The sequence below is a fragment of the Ambystoma mexicanum genome, chromosome 1q (assembly GCF_040938575.1).
Source record: "Ambystoma mexicanum isolate Mex_15411 chromosome 1q, UKY_AmexF1_1, whole genome shotgun sequence".
Lineage (NCBI taxonomy): Eukaryota > Metazoa > Chordata > Amphibia > Caudata > Ambystomatidae > Ambystoma > Ambystoma mexicanum.
The window spans coordinates 1,019,508,062-1,019,528,471 of NC_090922.1; the positions used below are offsets into that span (position 1 = coordinate 1,019,508,062).

At 44.7% G+C, this 20,410-nt stretch overlaps 1 protein-coding gene across 3 annotated transcripts in view; it reads left to right on the plus strand.

The window, feature by feature from the left end:
• Nucleotides 1–20,410, plus strand: part of ZNHIT6 (zinc finger HIT-type containing 6) — a 480,560-nt gene that overhangs the window by 77,476 nt on the left and 382,674 nt on the right. For all 3 annotated transcript variants that reach the window (XM_069641693.1, XM_069641691.1, XM_069641690.1), the window contains exons 3-4: nucleotides 5,401–5,507; nucleotides 5,595–5,680. In XM_069641693.1, the coding sequence (XP_069497794.1) occupies nucleotides 5,401–5,507; nucleotides 5,595–5,680 (193 nt within the window). The remainder of the gene's footprint in view (nucleotides 1–5,400; nucleotides 5,508–5,594; nucleotides 5,681–20,410) is intronic.

Consider the following 20,410-nt stretch of genomic DNA (forward strand, 5'->3'; position numbering starts at 1 on the left):
GGGGTTCCACATAACCATCTTACTGTAAGGAGCCCCATCAAAACAATGTTAAGCAAGGATTTACTACCATGTAAGAACCATTCCTGTTTAGAATGCATTAATCCAAGAAAATCCCAAAAATGGGTGCAGTACCAGTACTCACCACTATCCAAAAGCCGGCGTTTTAAAACCCACTGTGTGTTTTTCTGAAGGCAAGCAAAATGCCTATTTCAAACCTTGCAACATGTGCAAAATATTCACTGAACACCAGCAGACATTTGGTAGAATGGAGTTTTGTGTGCCTACAAAATCTGGGAAATGAAGAGCCCAAAAACAATGCTTATAACAAAAATGCTATGGAGTCAGCAGCTTAAGCCTAACTGCAACTGGATTTAAAACCACCAAAATCGAAAATGTTAAATTAAATGAGTGACCTATGTTTGGTGTCACATGCCTTCGTAACTGTTGAAATGTCATAGTTTTGCACTTAGAATCAGCATTCTAGCTGCATGTGTAAAATTACAAGTTATTTTAAAAGCAACAAAAAGTTAGCTGAAGGTCTGGCTTAAGGAACTTGATTTTGCCTAGCAACGGATCCCATCAGGAGTGAAACTTGAGTCACAACTATGTTCCCAGGCCAATGTTCCTTTTGCTGCCCACACTAAGGATATGCCATCTATCTGATAATTGAATTTCCTGTGCTCTGCCAGAGAGTGAACAAAGCCCTCTCCACTCAGGCAAAGGTTTTTATTACAGACGTCGTAAAAAGTGGCTTCCTCCTGGAGAAGCTGGGAGGGGCACTGCCTGTGAGAAGCAAGCTGGCTTGGCAGAAACTGGAAAGACTGGTTTCTGTACCATGTGACCTGAAAAGACACACCCCTGCAGCAAGGATATGGTTTTATAAAAAGGGGGATAATTCATAGTGCGGACATGTGAAAATTTTATAAATGATACCATAATTCTTGTGATTTTTCTGCCCACAGTTTAAGACGTGGTAGGAACCGGTGGTATGTTCAGGGGGGTTTTAGCGGAAAAGTGGATATTACTCTAAATGTGTGCATGTTAAAAATCTGAAACTTCATCAGTTAATGTCCCTACCCCCTGCACACATGTATGTAAAGTTGGGTCCATGTCGGAAATTGAAAAAGCAGTTAAAAAGTCAATTATGTACACTCTTTGAATGCAAGCTCCGAGAATGAGCAGATTTGGACATAGACATGGCTAAATTCAGCCACACCATGTATATGTAATTTCAAACAACTGTGTAACTCTGAAGTATGGATTTTGATCATATATATATTTGGGTGCACAGATGATAAGGGAGGTTGTTTCAAGAGATCATAAAATGACATCAATCTGACTCACAGTTCAGTTTGCCAATCAAGCGGAGGAATGGAAGCCTGACCAATGACGAATGAGAGGGGCAAGTCTAGTGATGCAACACACACACCCATTCTCAAGAAACAGATAAAAGCAGAGAGTCAGGACACATAGAGACATTCAATTTCATCTGCCGCTGGAAGCCCTGCCGGAAAAATCCATACTTACCTCCATCAAACTCCAGAAAGCCAAACTAGAGACTTCAATCTATCCAGAGCAGAGACCAGACCAGAGAGAAAGCAGTGCTGTGCCTAGCAGAGCCCAGACCAGAGAGAAAGCAGTGCTGTGCCTAGCAGAGACCAGACCAGAGAGAAAGCAGTGCTGTGCCTAGCCGAGACCAGACCAGGCGCTGTGAGCAGAATCCGGAAAGACCTGACCAGACTGAAGATCGTGACCAAGTCGCTTTCCTGTTCAAAATCTCTTGTGAGTACTTAGCAAAACTCAGAACACATCTCTTAGTTTAAATTCATCTAATTCAATCTATTTAACCTAAGTAGAACTGCCTCCTATCTGTCACCTGTCATTTCTAGTAAAATTTGTCATTTTGAAAAAGTGTGCGTTTAAAATTTACAAAACCAAAAACGACCTTTACTAAATTACTCATATCTCCGCAACCGTTTGGGCTAGAGACTTGCAATAACTTTCATTTGGAAGCTGAGATCCCAGGCTTTCCTAGGACCCCAAAACGGTAGAGATAGTCCTTGCGGTTCCTTTGTAATAGCGCTCGGCGCATCCGCGAATTTTGCCGCGATTTGCAATTTCTTCACATGTAAAAAAAACTGCTGCTGCCTGATTCCATTTGCCAGAAATTCGTTTAACCTGCTAACTATCCCTGCATCATTGCTAGTGTGAGCCTGGACTAATATTAACTAGATACCACTCATCCTGAACCTCTAAAAGGGAATTAAGAGCGTTTCCCGCATATTTCTCATTCATTGCTAGCACCTATCAAAGCATTTGCCTGTGTTTTCAAACTTCTGTTTAAGCTTGCTGGATTGAACTGAATTACAGTTGATTGCATTTCTGAGAACTGTGTGTTTTCCTTCCATTTCCTTGCCTTGCATCAAGGGGGGGAGGGGAGTAGCCAGAGAAAAGTGGTTACATTGTTTGGTTGAAATCATATTGCGTATTTTCTGTACTGCATTCATTGAATATTGCATCCACCTGAGCCTACATAAAGCATCCTCTACCACATTATACTTTTGTTCCTATTTACCAGTGTGCTACCTTATCCATTTCATGTCAACTCATTAGTGATTAAAGAAGTGTGCTAGTGCCAGATTCTCCGTTGTTAATATTTACCATATCAGATTAAGTGTGATATTCAATTATTAATTTATTAAAAAGTGTGATATATATTTTAATTTATCAAATAAACCTTTTAAACTTGCAAAACAGAATTACTTCTTGGCTCAGTGGGGTCAGGGGGATTCCAAGAGAGGGGTGTTATACAAGGGTAGTCATCCAGAACGCATGAACTGGACCTAAAGATATATCAATAAGGGTTTTCATTCAGTATTCTAGACTAGGCGTTAACTTGGCTGTAGTGCTGAATTGAATCCTCTTACAGTTCCCGGATATGCCGCCATCAAAGTTATGGGACTCATACCCGTTGGGCGATCGGCTGCCACAACCTCTCCCGGCTCTGCAGATGCTTCAAAGGCTAGATGGGAACTTTGCAAGCATCGCTCAGTTTCTCCGCTTCCCTCCAGTCTCCATTGTCTCGTTTTGATGGTTTTCTCGCCATCTTCCCCCAGAGCCCCCGTCCTTCTGTCCGGCACTCGACTGGAGTTGTCTGACTGGCGAGTGACTGGACTCTCCTTGGGACTCCGCACCACCAAGGGACAGATATACTTTTTCTTAAAGCAGCAGCAGCAATTTTTGCCAAGTCCAAATACAGCTCCCAGCACAGAGTGTACAGACAATTTATGTTGCTACTGTTGAAGTAAGGAAATATGTATTGCTCATGTGAATAAGATGATCTTGAATCTTAGTATTTTTAGTATTTATTTATTTGTATTGCGCACGTTGCCCTGGGGCATCTGGGCGCATATTTGAAGAGTAAATGGTTACATACAGTGAAAACAATTTTCCCTGGAGGAAAAAAAAACAAATCTTGACAATGCAATTCTTGAGGCAACACATGTTACAGACAAGTATATCATTACAACGGTTACTATAGACATTACTAGTAGTATGGGGGTATACTGCAAAGTATACTAGCATACCGCATATATATAGACGTAACAAGTGGAGAGGAAGGCTAGGAATCCTTACTATTGGAAGAGTTTCTTTGTTGAACATCTTGTTTGTTGTAACTTTGTCAAGACGATGGCGCTACAAAGAACTGTGGTGGAACTTTGTGGCAAACCATAATTTCCTTGTTTCATGTTGGAACTGTGGAGCAGACGACTGCTTGAATTACGGGAAGGGGAATTCATCCAGATTATAAGGAGAGACTGTCATATTGTGAACCTGACTATATTATTATTTTTGTTGCCTTTGAAATGCCATGCATTACCTTGTTGAATTACTGTATGTATAAGTGTGAGGGACAGCTGTCCTTTGTTAATGTTTCCTTACTTAAGCATGGAAATCCTCGTCAGAGTAGGGATAGTGAGGTGTTTAATAAAATGGCATTTTTTGAAAAAGCTTCACAAAGTTGTTCGCCTCACGTTTCTGACCTCTCACAAGAGACACACAATTAAAGTGACAACTCTGCAAGATGCGATTCTCTTGATACACGAAAGTGATTACTTGACAATCTGTCTCAACTTTGCCTATTTTAATTTCTCCTGCTTGGATACTTGTGGCACATATAAGATAACATACTGCATATCCCAATGACTCTTTGACTAAGAGTTCATGGAGTATCCGTGTGTTCAGCTGGTGGTATTATTTGACCTAGGATCACCAGGTCGACATGCAGTAACTTATGTTTTTGTGAATGTCCCCGTCCCAAGTAGAGGCTTCTCTGGTTTGTGTATTAAGCAGCAGCTCTTCTTCTATTATGACATTATGTTTCTTTAAAACGCTTATGTCGTTCTTTCACAAAAGAATAAACTACACTTACACCACTTTTGTTTCCATTTGGATAAAACTTATGAACTGTTTTACCCACAATGGATTACAGAATCAGAACCCAAGAGGGGGGGGTGCATATGGGTAAGCCAACAAACGATTAATGAGGTAAAGGTTAGCATGGGTTTCTATGGATGAGCGAAGCCAGAATGGGGAAGTACAGAAGGTGGACAAAGAGGGCAGTATGGCTTACATAAAGGTATGCACATGGCTAAGAGGAGGAATGGTAGCAGAGTAAAGCATGTCAAAATAGAAGTTAGCGGAGAAGAGAGGGTGAGTGCAGGGAGGCTGAGGAGAGAATAAGAGGATGACTGAGAGGGGAGTAAAATGAGAAGGATATAGTAGATGGTGATGTTTTATAGAAGTGGATGGGAATGGGTAACAAAAGCAGATGATGGAAGAAAGGAGGGAAGTATGGGAAAAGTAAAGATGGGCGGAGAAAATGGGTAAGTGAAGAGGTACATAGAAGGTATTGGGATGCTCCATACTTCATACTCCTTACAGGGGCATCTGCAAACTAATGTACATAGGTGTTTGCCTCTTTTAAAACTCCAGGGTGCGCAGTTAGTCAATCCATATTTCTAACTTTAATTTGATAGGTCAAAATGGGAGAAATATCTAGGTGTCAGCAGAGAAATTCACCTCTCGTGGAAGGATGACATGAATGAAGAGACAGTTTGAAGTGCTGAGCTTGCTAAAACAAAAAGATGAAGTGGAGAAATAGGCTACCAAACTGTGTAAGCTGAAAGAACCTCAGTCATTTAGATAAGAGCAGACTTGTTGGTTTTCTTGAATTGTAACTTCACTCCCAAGGTCCACACTTTAATTCTATGCTGACAAACTGAGGATTTGCACGTCTTCACAAAGTTTTTAACCCTAATTGCGAGGATCTTCATTTTGTGTGTTTAGGTGCACACAACTACATGTATATTGTTAATATATCGTTTTATTTTTTTCAAGTTTGTCCTGCGTCATAAAGCACAAAACGGAACTGCAGTGCAGTGGGATCCGGGACAAGGTTGCTTTTGTTGCTACAAGCCAATTTAATGACATCAATCTTCTCAGTGGCAAGTACATCTTCATACTCTCATTTAAGTAATAGTATTGGTTTGCCTTTGTGGTGCCTTTCATTCATTCATTCTTAATTATTTCAGATTATAGATTTTTAGAAGATGTGGGAAGGTCAGCTGATTGCGCTGCAAGAGATATTTTCTTTCAAAGACCTACAACAAATAAATATGTATGTTTCCATTTTATTTCTGAATGAAGAATGTTAGCTTATTAGCTAGTTCTTTTTTCTGTAAAATAACCACAATCTGATAATGAAGCTTGTGTTGCATTTTGTTTTCAATAATACCTTTATGGATTGCTTTATTAACCATTTTTCCACAAATGCTGCTTTTGACAATTTCAATTTCTATTTTCAATAAGAATGTGATCACAATGGTACTCTTGCTTGCAAACATAAATATCTGAAAGGTTGCTGATATAAGTCATGAGAGCCTCTTTTGGATCTTGCTGGAGAGTGCTTTACTTCTCTAGTAGCGATTTTCCAATAGTTAAAGGGGCCTCTGTCTAAATCAGCTTCTTAATGGTGCATGTTCTGGTAAACCTAAACAGGGAACCTATTCTGTATGTGAGTAACCTCTTAGTCACCACAATCACATGATTTACAACAAACAAGGGTGACCCCAAAGAGCACCAAACACATTTTTTGGCTAAGACTTAATCCCAAAACCTTTTTCTAAAACTGTTGCTGTCCCTCTAATAAAAACTAAACTGTCCTGGGTGCCCATACTGACCCTAGGCAATGGTGAGGCGCCGCCTGCCTAATAGGCATAGCGGGAGAATTATCCCTCCACTAAACTCAAACTGATTGGCTTAGCCACCTGTCAGAAGAATACAGGCTTCTTGGAATGTCTCAGTCCACCTTTGTTACAGGACTCACTTTGGGATGTTGCAGGACCCATCCACCTGGCATTTAAAGGGGAAGTTTATTCTTTATTCCAACACCCTCAAATATGCGTCCATGAGATTTTTCCTTAAATTGATTAATTGGCCAATAGCCACCTGCGATCATTCCCCTAACCGTGCATGTTCTTCACAGCATTATTAAAAAATGTAAGTATAAATAGGAGTAAAAGAGGGTTTATCCCTCTAACACAAGTTGAAAAGGATATACACGAAGTTGGTCAACCGGTTTCAATGACATGTGGGGACTCGCTTTTCTTCAGGACCATCAGCAGCAAGGGTAATACTTTTTTAGGGGCCAATTTCCTTCCTTCAGAGGTGGCAACCAGGCATGAATTAAGTAACCTGGAAACAAGACAGTGGACATCTTGTTCAGTGGCTGAGTGACTCCTGCACTTCTCATTACATTCACAATATCCCATCTGTGCGACTTTATTATTTTCTTTTAAAACATTCTAACACAGGCTCATAATTAAACACTTACCTGTAAAATCACAAGGGCTGATTGTGGTCTTCACTTGTGGGATACTACATTTGAATGCTGGTGCAGTGCCTCTCCGTACCTGGGGAAGCCAACTAGCAATGGGTGATACATAGAGTACTCCTATTAGTCTCAGTAGCCCGTCTCTCCCCTGATCTATGTATTGCCCCACTAGTGTGGCATACTATATTGGCCCAGTTTCAGTTTATGGCAAATACCTATAGGTTGTGCAATTCTTATGCAGCTTTTCAGGCACGCAGGCTCATGTTCGTTCATCTCTGCGTTTTTCATGTTTCTTGAATGAGAGCGTGTGGCAAGGGAACACCTTTGTTGCTCTCCGCCTGACTACACTCATATCTGGGTCAGGTGACCAAATTAAATGCTTGGCAATGTATAACTTATTATTTCTCTTTCACCGTGCCATCTTGATACTGCGTTTTATGATGTAGACAGCATGTCCTTGTAGTCTAGACATGCAGCGCTCAGCCCACATGTTGCTATATACGTGGTGTGGGCATATATTTTATTTTACCTGCGGCTTTCGTATTATTGCCAGCATGTACCCAAACTGGATCATACTGGATGTACAGTGCTCAGCCACTATACGGAGGGTATTATCTATGTTACATAGGTGGTTGACACAATGCCGTCTGTTTGCTATACTATACATCTGACCAAGATGTATAGGAAATATTGGAAAAGGCTTAGGTGGTCCTGTATGCCTGCGCCGAGTGGGTCCTCCAGGTCCCCTATTGCAAGCACCTTCTTTGCATCGTTGTACTTTCCACACAGTCTGCCTATAACTATTATGAGCATGTCTTACTGGCAGCAATGTATGTGTGTGGTGAGTGTATAATTAGCGCCAACTGGATATTCCCATGTATGTTTGGTAGTGGGAATGTTTGTCATGTATATAAGAATAGCTTTTTTTAAAAAAACATTTTTTTAGAAGGCACTAGACAGCAACTATATTGTGCAAAAATTGTGTGCGTTCCCCAATATCATGATGACTAATGGGAGACTCAAGCTGTTCATCGTGCTTGCTCATATCTATATTCAAGTGCCCTTAGTGGGCCACTGTGCTGTCACTGGGCTGATATTGTGCAACAGTGCCCAGGGAGGGCTGGTATGCCCACGGTGTGCAGGTGACTGTTAATATTGTCTAGTTAAGTTCCTTATAGCAGATCAGCAGTGTTGCTGTGCTTTAAAGTCACAGAAGGCTGGATGCTTGAGTTGTGCCAGTTAGTCCTAGTGGTCTTCTCCATTTTTCATCATATTGCTTTCCATTGGGGTCATATCTGTTCACCAACTTGCTTGCCATCATGCATCTGCGCATAGCTGCATGATCCTCGCATTCAGATAAGATGCCGCATTACTGAGGAACCCAAAGGAACCCTGTCACCACTGGGCTATTTGCTGTGTAGATAATTTTCTCTCTGTTTGGAATTTAAAAAGGGGCTTACACCACTTGTATTTGTTGAAGACCATTTACTGCCCACTGCCAGAGCGTGCCATTCTATTTCTTCGTTCATGTCTGTCAGGTGTGTGCCTGGTCAGAATATCTGTTCTTTTTTTAATAACACTTTTGAATAACACTTTTGAGCGATCACTGGCCCTCCAGAGTGGTCTGAGCTTCTCCAGGACTGTCTAAGGACATCTGCCAGATGGTCAAGTGTTGTAAAGTGCTTGACTAGCAGGGCGCCCTGGCGCCTCATTCTGATGTAGGACTTGTGTTCTGTTATTCTCTTTCTCGCAGCCTGTTCCATCATACCGATATGTTTTTAGGAAGCATGGGCAGGTGATCAAGTATATCGCCCCTTTCGTGTTGCAGTTTGTCAGTGTCATCTGCATTCTGGGGTACTTTCCACCTAATGTCGATCGTGGTGCTTTTACAGGTCTGAGCACAAGCCGTGCATTAGCCGCATGGTGTACGTCCGGTGGGTTGATCAAGGTTCCATAATGTCCTTTGCCCTTCTGTGTATTATAACGGCTTGTTTCTATCTGGCATTGTAGGCACCAGTCTATCATGGTTGCTTTGTCTTTGCGTGGTCCGTTGCAAGTAATGTTGCTGGTATTAAAAACCAGCCAGTGTTTCAGTGTCTCCCTTTTGAGAATGTTCTATCAGGGGGAATAGCTGAAAACTGCTGTCATCTCCTCACTCTGAGGTGTCCGCTCTCGCTGTTTCAGTGTCACCTCCCTAGGAATACAGCAGAAATTGCCCAAAAGGCAAGTTATCTCTTAATGCCCTGGGTGATCGCTATCAAACTGCAGCAGAGAGTTGCAATCTGTTTGATTTTTGTACACACTTGCCCGTAGGACGCCCTTGTGTGATTTAGATTTTTTATCATGAGGTCAAGAAAATGTATTTGTCGGTCACTCTCACAGGTGAACTTAAGATGGAGGTTTCTTCCATGTTCTAGTAAAACCTATGTTAAAGTTCCTGGTCATTGATTGGAAGCAAGTGCAACTTTGTACGTTGGGAAAGAGTTTGTTACTTTTAAAAGTTTAAAGTGATTTTCTAGTTCTGTGCTGCACTGTAGTTTGGTTAAATAAGGCACCCAATCCATAACAAACAACTTCTCTTTGATGCAGTGAGTACCTTTCATTTGGTCATTGGAACACAAGTAAAGTAGTCGGCTCTGTTATGTTTCTATTCACTGTGTGCTTTTCTGTGTGACCATTACGAAATTACTACAGCTCTGCAGAAGTAAAGGTATCAGTAGTGGCTAAACCGCCTATACAGCCCCCACACTACTGCCCAGAATTGTTTAAAAAACGATCTAGACATACTCGCGACAAGTCTGCTTGTATAACTGTCTGCATTTGAATTTATGTGGTTGACCTAAATTGAAACCCTGATTCCTTGCCGTGTTACACTGAAAGTATCCAGGACAGAGCCTGCGCTTCATTTTTGGCTTTCCCTTTTCAATTGGAGCACTGCACTAGACGTTCTTAGGTAGCCTGTTCTGTAGTACTTTAATTAAACTATCCAGCATCCATAGGGCGGGGCGTCAGCACATTGCGGGAGGTGCCGGTTTGTGCCGGTTGGTGTCCAGGGAGCGCAGGCAGAGTCTTCCCTTGTGCATTACGTGAAACTTACTTCGACTCACTGAACCATATCAGAGATCAGAAATCCAACCAGTTGAGAGCGAGGCGGGGACTAGCACCCCTGATCAGTCCTGTCTGTCTGAGGTGTGCTTAGTTAAGCCTGCCCAGCCATATACTTCGATGTCACTATGCGTTATAAATAAGAGTCCCTGACAAGACTCTAGACTGACACTCTTCCTGAAGTTCCTGATCTGCTCCAGCCATCTTGCTGATTCCAACTACAAGGCCTAAGCATTGCTGATCCTATTCCCAGCAAGGCCATTGATCCAGAACAAACCCACTAATCTCCCGTTAACAAAAAGGGGAAAGCTGTGGTACCTTTTTGCACCCCAAAATCAGGCTGGCATGCTGCCCACTACCTGCATGCCCACTGCAATCCTGCCATTCAGCTGTCCTTTGCCAGGGGAATTACCATCCAGTGACCCGAATTGCCCAGCTGTTCGCTACCCGGTAACCAGACCTTGCTCAGCTGTATTTTGCCCAGCTGTCTTTGGCCAGGCGCGCCAGCCGTGTGGTGATCAGAACCTATTGACTGTCCAAAAATCCCAAAACTATAAAGTGGACTGTGAGTATAATCCCTACCCCTTAGAAATACATAGCCTTTTTTGTCTTGCCTTTGCCCTTATTCCACTCTCTTCTGTGGAATATTTTGACCCAATCCAATGTGCCCCACTGCATCACTTTCCAAATGGGGAAAGAAACAGCCCAAAATGGATGTGCTGACTCCTGTGCGCGCCAAAATCTCACTGCGTTGGGTCACAGCAGAATTGCTTGCACACCTCGCCACACACAGTCAAGGGGGGTGAAAAACAGAGTTCTCACTGCAGGAGCATGCCAGTGGGCTCTGCCACATTCAACGTGGAGCAAAGCATCAGAATTGTGCTAAAACCAAAAATGTTAACCTTGCCACCTTCAAAAGTGCTGTTTTTGCCGCTAGATCCATTGAACCATTGAGATTAAAAGAGTACTGAAATGCCAGGATCATCCAGTGTGGCTCAGAGGAACCGGGCCTCATTGACTGAAAGCTCTCTAAATTGTATATTAGGAAAAAGGCAAACTAGGAACTTCTGTTTTCATTTCCACGGGAAAAACACGGCTAAAATTGCAAGATGTAACAGAATCCGCTGTGCAGCCAGAAACTCCAAACAAAGGCTGGATACATGTATCCAGATTGGACATCCCAGCACTCAAGGGAAGAACGAATGATTAATCAAATGTACATGTGCTGCATAGGAAAATCGGATTTAAAAGAACTCACTTTAATGTGTTTTTCCATGAAGTGCAAAACCGCCTATTTTGAAAGCATGTTTTTGTTGAAAGGCCTAATTCTTTAAGAACTGTCAAAGGATTGCTAATGTAAAAATCCACCTATAAACTGTGTTCATTTTATGTTTTAATGAAAGATGTAGGTGAAACTTAAAGTAACCCAGTTTTGAGTTAATTAACTATTTAAAAAAAAAACAATTCTTCCTCAGCCTGGGAAAGGTTGGCACTTCACTGCTGGCAGGAAGGCCTAATTGCTGTGGGGAGGCCTCACATACTCCGAACAAAGGACCTCATTAGACATTCCTCTTTGCCCCAGGCAGAGACGGTAGAAGGCTTGGACACTCATCCTTCAAGGGGAGGGGCAGGATGCTGGGCAAGGCTTCTCGGTGAACTTCAAAGGACTGGCCATTTGCTCCACTTGGGAAGGAAAGAAAAAAAAACTGACTTGTGATTTTTGATTTAAATTACTTATTTTGACATTGAACTTCATGACCTGTAACTTGGTAGCAAATATAAGTAAAGGAAAGAAAAGTAAATACATTGAAATCTGAATTTATGATAGACATGTGAAGACTTGTTAGGATTTCTTACTGCGTAAGGATCTGAAGTTATGCAAAAAGAATAATTGCGCAGAAACTTTTAATGCTGCAAAACTAATATTGTTGACCCATGTTCTAGGTGTGATTGCACATATATCTACCGAATTAGGAATTGTTAGGCCAAACCTTTATGATTGAAATTGCTAAAATTCAATAGAAAGACAACACCAGATCCCACTGACTTGGGAGTTGGATGTAAAGGTAACCCATGAAATATGTACTTGATGTGTCTGATGTTATTAGAGGGCATGAGTATATAAATGTGTATTTGTGGGAAAATATAAATTTGGTCCCAATAACAATGTGAGGTTCCCAGATCATATCATATATATAAAACATGACGGTCTTTCTGTCATCCTACCAGCAAAAAGCAAGGTGGAAATTGTGCCTTTGACCAATCATAGCCTTGTGAGTGTGGGTTGTAAGTCTGCCCCTACCATACAATGAGTGAGGTCATTTGGCAAGATAAATAAGGAAACCTCACAATACACAAGAGACAGACTGATTCCTGATTCCATCCTGAATTCCGCGTGGCGCCCGGTTCCTGAATCATTCATCTTGTTCCTGATCCAGATTTCTTTGAAATGCCAGGCCGCAGCATTGCTGAACTCTTTTTCAGCTGGGCCCAAATCCTGAAACTATACCAAAACCAAAGGGAAACCATTTGATCCACTCTGGCGTGCTACCATTAATGCTTGCCTGCTGAAACTCGCCATCCCACTGATCTACAGTGTGCAGCAGTCAGATGGGGCAATCCAATGCAGTACAGTCTGAGGTGCCAGTTTAATTGACTAGAACCGCCCAGCTGACCTATCCTGCCAGAAGTGCCCTGCTGCCTGTAGAACGATCTGTGATGACCAGAGCCCTTGACGGGCCAATCTTAAAATTAAAGTGGACTGGAAGTATCAATAGGAATCGTAGTAAACCATAACAAATATTGCCTTGTCCTATCCCAATCTATCACCCATCCTATCTTTAACTTAAGAACCTATAATAGTTTCGGAATCATTCTTGCAACTCGGTCTGTGATTCTTAGTGTTAGCGCCGATATTCTCATTTTTGTTTTTCTTGAACATAAGTCATTAGTGATTTGGATTAAGTAAAGTAATTCCCATAAAGAAAAAGAGTATCCGCCACGTGAAGGGTTATAAGCGGCCGTGCGTAGCTGTGGAGATGCACAGTGGCATTCTCTTTTTCTTAGTCATTAATCTAGTTTAAGTAAAACCAACCTGTCATTTTAAAACCAATTTTTTGCTTTTCTCCGATCTATTTTTGTAAAAACTCCTCTCATTCAAACGTGCATAACTTCCTCAATTTTATAGCAAAAGACTAAAGGGCTGATTCATGGAATTATTTGCGCCGAAAACGGGGATTTGTATGCCATTCTGCCCGCAAATCCCCATTTGTTAAACAGGCGCAAATAATTCCATCAAGCTACTGTCGAATACTATGTATTTGGCCTCCTTTATTAGACTGTAATCCTGCATTAATGTTGTTTCTGACTGAACTGTTGTGGACATATCAGCCAAACGGGACATAATATAGTTGAGATATTTGTCTAGTTCGTCGGTTAATTGTCTTGATGCTTCATTTCAACATCTGTTACTTGAACGTGAATCAGAGAAAACATCAATGTCGACTGGTTTTTGGGTGGCACCTTTTTGGCGGGTGTCGACTGTGTCAAGTGGTCTGCGACTAATTAAAAAGTATCTTCAATACATTCAGTTTCATTTTCCTCTTCATCTGGTGGAGCAGTTGCATTGTAGCAATGGTCCAAAAACACTTTGCTGGCTTTGCCGGTCACATTAAATTCAATTTCTGGCCATTGGGCAAAGGCATCTCGAGTCTGAACACGCCGCGCCTCAATTAATAGTTCCTCCATGGTGAAAACTGTTTGGCAAGCAGCATCTCTCATTTGTGTTGCTGTCTGTCTGCATCATCGGGCAACTAGAAGAGAGGTTGGAAAAAGTATGTTCAATGTAAATCCAACATACAGTATCAGATAATTTACATTAAAAAAGCATACTATGAAAACACTTGCTCACTTGCTAAAAATAGAAAGTGTTTATAAATAAAACACTAATAGAATAAATCAGGATCGGTTTCGTTTCTGATCTGTCTGTCTTAGTAGTAACCAATCACTGGTCTCTGGGTCATACTGCCCCCAGCCAATGACTGCCCTCTCCCTAAGCCCCGCCTCCGGCAGCCATCCTCAGATTTTTACCGCACGTTCAAGTGTTGGGAGTCCTCGTGCTGTAACTCTCAAGCTTTTGCTGCATTTTCGCACCTTTTCAGGAGATTTTTCTCTTTTTTCGGTTAAATAGAGCCTCAAGCTCCACCGTTTCTACATCCGATCAACAGGGATCCGTTTCAGAGTTTTGTACGCCCCTCAAGGGTGAAGATTTCATCGAGTTACGCTTTTGGAGGATTCCAGAAGTTCCGAGGCCTACCCCGGACATGGCCCAGGAGAAAGGAAGCTCGACGCCCGGGAAGCTGTTCAGGACCTGCCCTGGATGCCAGCTTCAGAATGTTTTCATGGAGGACGAGCATTAGTTATGCCTCTACTGTCTCCATGAGGACAAGAGGCACATGGAGAAGGACTGTGCGTTTTGTGGGAACATGTCGGGGTGGACCATGAAGGATCGCCACCTCCGTCTCGCCAACTGGCTGGAAGGGAAGAACCCGTCAGGCGAGAAGAAGAAAAAGAAGTCCGAGCGGTCTTCTAAGTCCTGTGAGGGTGCCGCGGCGACGGGGGCCCAACAAAAGGCTAAGCACCGCGAGTCTGCGGGCATCGGCAGCGCCGAATGGTCGGGCTCCTTGGCTGCCAGGCAGGGCGCATCCTCCCCGGTGCCATCAACCACGAGCTAACGCGCTGGTTCGGGTAAGAGGAAGTCCGAGAACCCGGCGAAGCTTCTGGAGAGGCCCTGGTCGATCTCGAAGATTCCGGCAGAGGGGGAGCAAGGCTTGGACCCGCCCCCCCCCCCCAAGGTGAAGGCCCCTGGCGTCCAGAAGGTGACGATGGCCTTTATTCACCCTGCTAAGACCTCAATTGAGGATGTCGCCGCAGCCCTGGCTCAGCCTGTGGAGGCTACACCAGTGGAGGCGCCCTCAGGACCCAGAGTCTCCCTGCCACCGTGGAGGGAGTCGTCTTTCAGGCCCATTGAGAAGACCCCCTACAAAGTCCTCGTTGGAAAAGGTGGGGGAGGGGCTGGTGGCCATCGTGGATACGGACACGACCTCTGAAGAAGAGCTCATCAAAGTCGTGGAAGAGGCCCAGCCCATTGGGAGGGATCCCGACGAGGGCGACGACGAGAGCGACGGTGTCGCCGACAAGGCTCATCAAGAGCCCTCACGCCTGTCGTTTCCGGCACCGCAGGACGCTTCGGCGGCCAATCTGTCAGCGATTCAGTCCTTATGTTCGGAGATGAGGACAAGATTGCCCCTCCCCCCGACGGAGGTACCTGAGCCAGACCCGACGGGGGAACCGGAGCTAGGACCTTCGGAAAGTCCACCGCATAAGAGGAGGAGGACGACGCATCCTACGCCACCTTTCCCACCTATGCGGCCTGCTCTGCCTTCCCCCCCCCCGGTCTACTACCCACGGGGATGATAACGGACACGGCTACGACAGGTACAGATGACGACGGAGGCGATGACGGGACGTGTCCCCCGTCGCTCCCTGCTCGGGCAGGATTGGATCCTTTCATGCCATGATTTCCAGGGCATCCAAGCTCTTCCAGCTCTGCCCGGAGGAGAAGAAGGAAGGGTTCCTTTAACAACGGCGCAAGGCTAAAAGGAAGACGGTCCTCGCTGTACCGCTTCTTGATGACATCTGGGATGAGGGGCTCGCCCTCCTCAAGAACCCTGCCACGGCGCCGGCAAAGAGGGACCGGTACGAGAAGAAGTACCGGGTCCCCTACGCTGCCCCCTTGTGCCTTCGGGCGCAACCTACCCCGGATTAGGTCGTCTCGGCGGCGGCAAAGAAGAAAGCTGGGGGGGCATCGGCCTCGACATCAACTTCCCCACCGGACGGCGAGGGCAGGAAGTTGGACACGATGGGACGGCAGATCATCTCATCCGCAGCGACGACTATCAAGGAGGCCAACGCCCTGGCTATCGTAGCCCGCTACGACAGGGAGTTGTGGTTCAAAATCGCCCCTCTGTTGGACTTCCTTCCGGACGCCAAAAGGGCTGAGGCCCTTGAAATCCTACAGGAGGGTGAGATTGCTTCAGACCACACCATCATGGTGGCAACTGACATCGCCGACACCGGTTTCCGTCAGTTGGGCAACAGCGTTTGCTTGAGACGACGAGGATGGCTCAAGGCCACGGATTTCCACCAGGACGTACAAACCAAGGTTTTGGACATGCCCTTCGACAGGAACAACCTGTTTGGGAAGGTGGTTGATGAGTCCCTTCAGGCCATCAAGACAGACACAGAGACTGCCCGGGCACTGGGAGTGCTCCAACGACGACGGCCGTCCTTTCGGAGCTCCGGAGGCAGACAAGGTGCCTCCAAGGGATCCGGCAGTGGCTCCTCCACGTACCGCCAAGCGGCAAGATCTTCGTCCCATGAAGCCTACAGCGGATGCGGCAAGTCAAGTGGTTCCCGTCGTCGTCGACAGGGAGGTCAAGGAGGCAAGGTGGCCTCCAAACAAGATTGAACCGACCGTGGGGTCGGGCCCCCGCCGAAGTACCCCGGTGGGAAGCCGGCTGGCGAGGTTCGTCAGCGTGTGGGAGTCCATCTCCACCAACCATTGGGTGCTGGACGCCCTGGCCCAAGGGCACGCCCTCGAGTTTCAGAAGAAGTGCCCTCGCGTTCCACCCGTCACCCGTGACCAGGAAGGAAAATCATGTCCCTCAACTACTGTTGTAAGTAAGGGTGATGCTCAAGAAGGGTGCCATCGAGCTCATCCCAAAGAGGCTTCGGGGCTCCAGAGCTTACTCAAGGTACTTCCTCGTAAAAAAGAAGACAGGAGGATGGCGCCCCATCCTGGACCTACGACGACTGAACAAGTACATCAAGGCACGGAAGTTCTGTATGGTCACCCTCCAGCACGTGCTGGGACAGCTGGAGGAGGACGATTTCCTGTCTTCGTTGGACTTGGAGGATGCGTACTTCCACATCCCCATTCTAAAAAGACACCGGAAGTTCCTCAGGTTCATGGTCCAAGGGCGGCACTACCAGTTCAAGGCCCTCCCGTTCGGATTGAAGTCGGCACCCAGGGTGTTCACCAAGTGCCTCGCACCGGTGGCGGCGCGGCTGCGCCTACAGGGGAACCATTCCGTTGGACTTCCACCTCAACGAGCCCTTGGTGTTGCCAGTTTTCTTCCCGTCACCGGCCGAGAGGACTTTGCACTCGCTGGATGTAGCTAGAGCGCTGGATGTAGCTAGAGCGCTGAAGTTCTACGTGGACCGCACAAAGAGTTTTCGGAAGACGTCACAGCTGTTTGTGAACTTTGGGACTGTGAATCAAGGGAAGGCTCTCTCGAAGACTTCCATTTCCAGATGGCTCTCCGGCTGCATCATGCACTGTCACCGGTTGGCAAACCGACCACTGCCCGGCCGTCCGAGAGCCCATTCGACCAGAGCGATCGCTGCTACCACAGCGTTCCTGTCTGGTGTGCCCCTGCTGGACATCTGCAGGGCTGCGACGTGGTGGTCGAAGCACACCTTAACAAGATTTTACTGCGTCGATCGGGACTCCAGGGAGGAGTCCAGGGTTGGCCAAGCAGTGCTGCGCAACCTGTTCGCCTAAGGTGAGCCTGGTGAGGAGGTAAGAGTTGCTTAATGTTGAGTTGTTGTATTGCTTAATGTTGAGCCTGTTGCCACCTCCCGTGGTTGTGCATGTGTGTACTGCTATGTATTCTCTTATTCATGAGCATGTGAATCCATGCCAGACCCCCATGCTGGAGAAGGAACAAGTTACTTACCTGTAACTGTTGTTCTCCAGCATGGGTCTGGCATGGATTCACATGTGAACCCTCCCGCCTACCCCTCTGCGGCTCTTTACTTGGTCATACTGCCACTTTACGTGCTACCAAATCTGAGGATGGCTGCCGGAGGCTGGGCTTAGGGAGAGGGAAGTCATTGGCTGGGGGCAGTATGACCCAGAGACCAGTGATTGGTTACTACTAAGAAAGACAGATCAGAAATGAAACTGATACTGATTTTTTTTCTATACCGATGATTCCCGGCCTGACGATGGGGAATATTCATGAGCATGTGAATCCATGCCAGACCCATGCTGGAGAACAATAGTTACAGGTAAGTAACTTGTTCCTTACTCTAATGTCACCAACAGCAAGCTGGTGCACTGACTCGGATCCACGTGCCTCCCGTTCTATATCCGTATCTTGTATACATCCCTAGAAAAGAGTATCCATTTAAAATAAGTCATTTGTATTACAAAACAAATCCTTCGCACTGTAAGAGGATTCAATTCAACACTACAGCTAAGTCAACGCCTAGTCTATAATACTGAATGAAAACCCTTATTGATATATCTTTATGTCCAGTTCATGCGTTCTGGATGACTACCCCTATATAACACCCCTCTCTCAGAATCCCCCTGACCCCACTGAGCCAAGAAGTAGTTCTGTTTTGCAAGTTAAAAGGTTTATTTGATAATTTAAACAATAGATATAGATATCACGCTTTATAGTAAATTAATAATTGAATATCCCACTTAATCTGATATGATAAATATTAACAACGGAGAATCTGGCACCAACAAGCTTCTCTATAATCACTAATGAGTTGACATGAAATGGATAAGATAGCACACTGGGAAATAGGAACAAAAGAAGAAGGCGGTAAAGAATGCTTTATGTAAGCCCAGGTGGATGCACTATTCAATGAATGCAGTACAGAAAATACTCAATAGGATTTCAACCAAACAATGTAATCACTTTTCTCTGGCTATTCACTCCCCCCCCCTTTATGGGATGCAAGGAAATGGGAGGAAAGCACACAGTTCTCAGAAATGCAATCAATGTAATTCAGTTCAATCCCCCCCAAGCACGCTTAAAGAAAACAGATAGGAGTTTTGAAAACACAGGCCCAAATACTTTTATATGTGCTAGCAATGGATGAGAAATATGCTGGAAATGCTTTTAATACCCTTTCAGAGGTTCAGGGTGAGTGATATCTAGTTAATATTAGCTCAGGCTCACTCTTGCAATGATTCAGGGATAGTTTTTATGAGGCAAACGATTTTCTGGCAAATGGAAGGCAAGCAGCAGCTGATTTTTACACGTGAAGAAATTTGCAAATCGCGGTAAAATTCGCGAATGCGCCGAGCGCTATTACAGAGGAACTACAAGGACTATCACTATCGTTTTGGGGTCCTAAGAAAGCCTAGGATCTCAGCTTCCAGATGAAAGTTACTGCAAGTCTCTAAGACAAACGGTCGCGGAGATATGAGCGATTTAGTAAAGGTCGTTTTTGGTTTTGCAAATTTTAAACGCAGCACTTTTTCAGTTTTAAAAATGATTGCAGGATAACACAATTGCTAAGCTGCAGTTCTACTTAGATTAAAAATGGATTGAATTATATGATTTTAACTAAGAGATGTGTGCTGAGTTTTGCTGAGTACTCACAAGAGATTTTAAACAGGAAGGCGGCTTTGTCACGATCTGGTCAACAGGTCTGGACTTCGGACGGTCTCTGGGCACAGCGTCTGGTCTCTGGAACTGCTAACATGGGTCTGGGTCAGCTCTGCTCTCTCTCTGGGTACAGCACTGCTTCTGGATTCTGGAGATTGAGGGATTTGAAGTCTCTGTTTATCTTGGAGTCTAAGTGTTGGCTCTTTGAAAGTTGATGAGGTAAAGTATGAATTTTCCGGCAGAGCTTCCAGCTGCAAATGGATTTGAAAGTCCCTATCTGTCCTGTCTCTCTGCTTTTATGTGTTTTTGCAAGTGTGTGTGTATGCAGCATCACTAGACCCTACCCCTCTCCACTTCCATTGGTCAAACTTCCATTTCTCCCTTGATTGGGGGAGCTAAGTTGTGTCAGAGTGATGTTATTTTACAGCCTGCAGAGATTGCACTCCTCCTGTCAACTTGCACACAAATCTAGATTTGATAACAAAAGACATATTTGCACAGGTAAACATTGGTTTAAAATTACATGCACACATCACATATCACAGGAGATATACCCTGTCCAAACTCTGCTCTTCCTGGGGGCTTGCATTCAGAAATGGCACATATTTCACTTTTTAACTGACTTTGCAATTTCTGACATTACCCCAAATTTACACACATGTGCGCAAGGAGTATGGACATTAGTTGATGAAGTGTCAGATTTTTCACATGCACACATTTTGAGTAATATCCTCTTTTCCGCTAAAACCCCCCTGAACATGCCACCGGTTCGAAAAACCTCTTAAAATGTGGGCAGAAAAATCACAAGAATTATGGTATCATTTATAAAATTTTCACATGTCCGTACTATGAGTTATTCATCTTTTTCTAAAACCATATTCTGGCTATAGAGGTGTGTCTTTTCAGGTCACATGGTACAGAAACCAGTCTTTCCAGT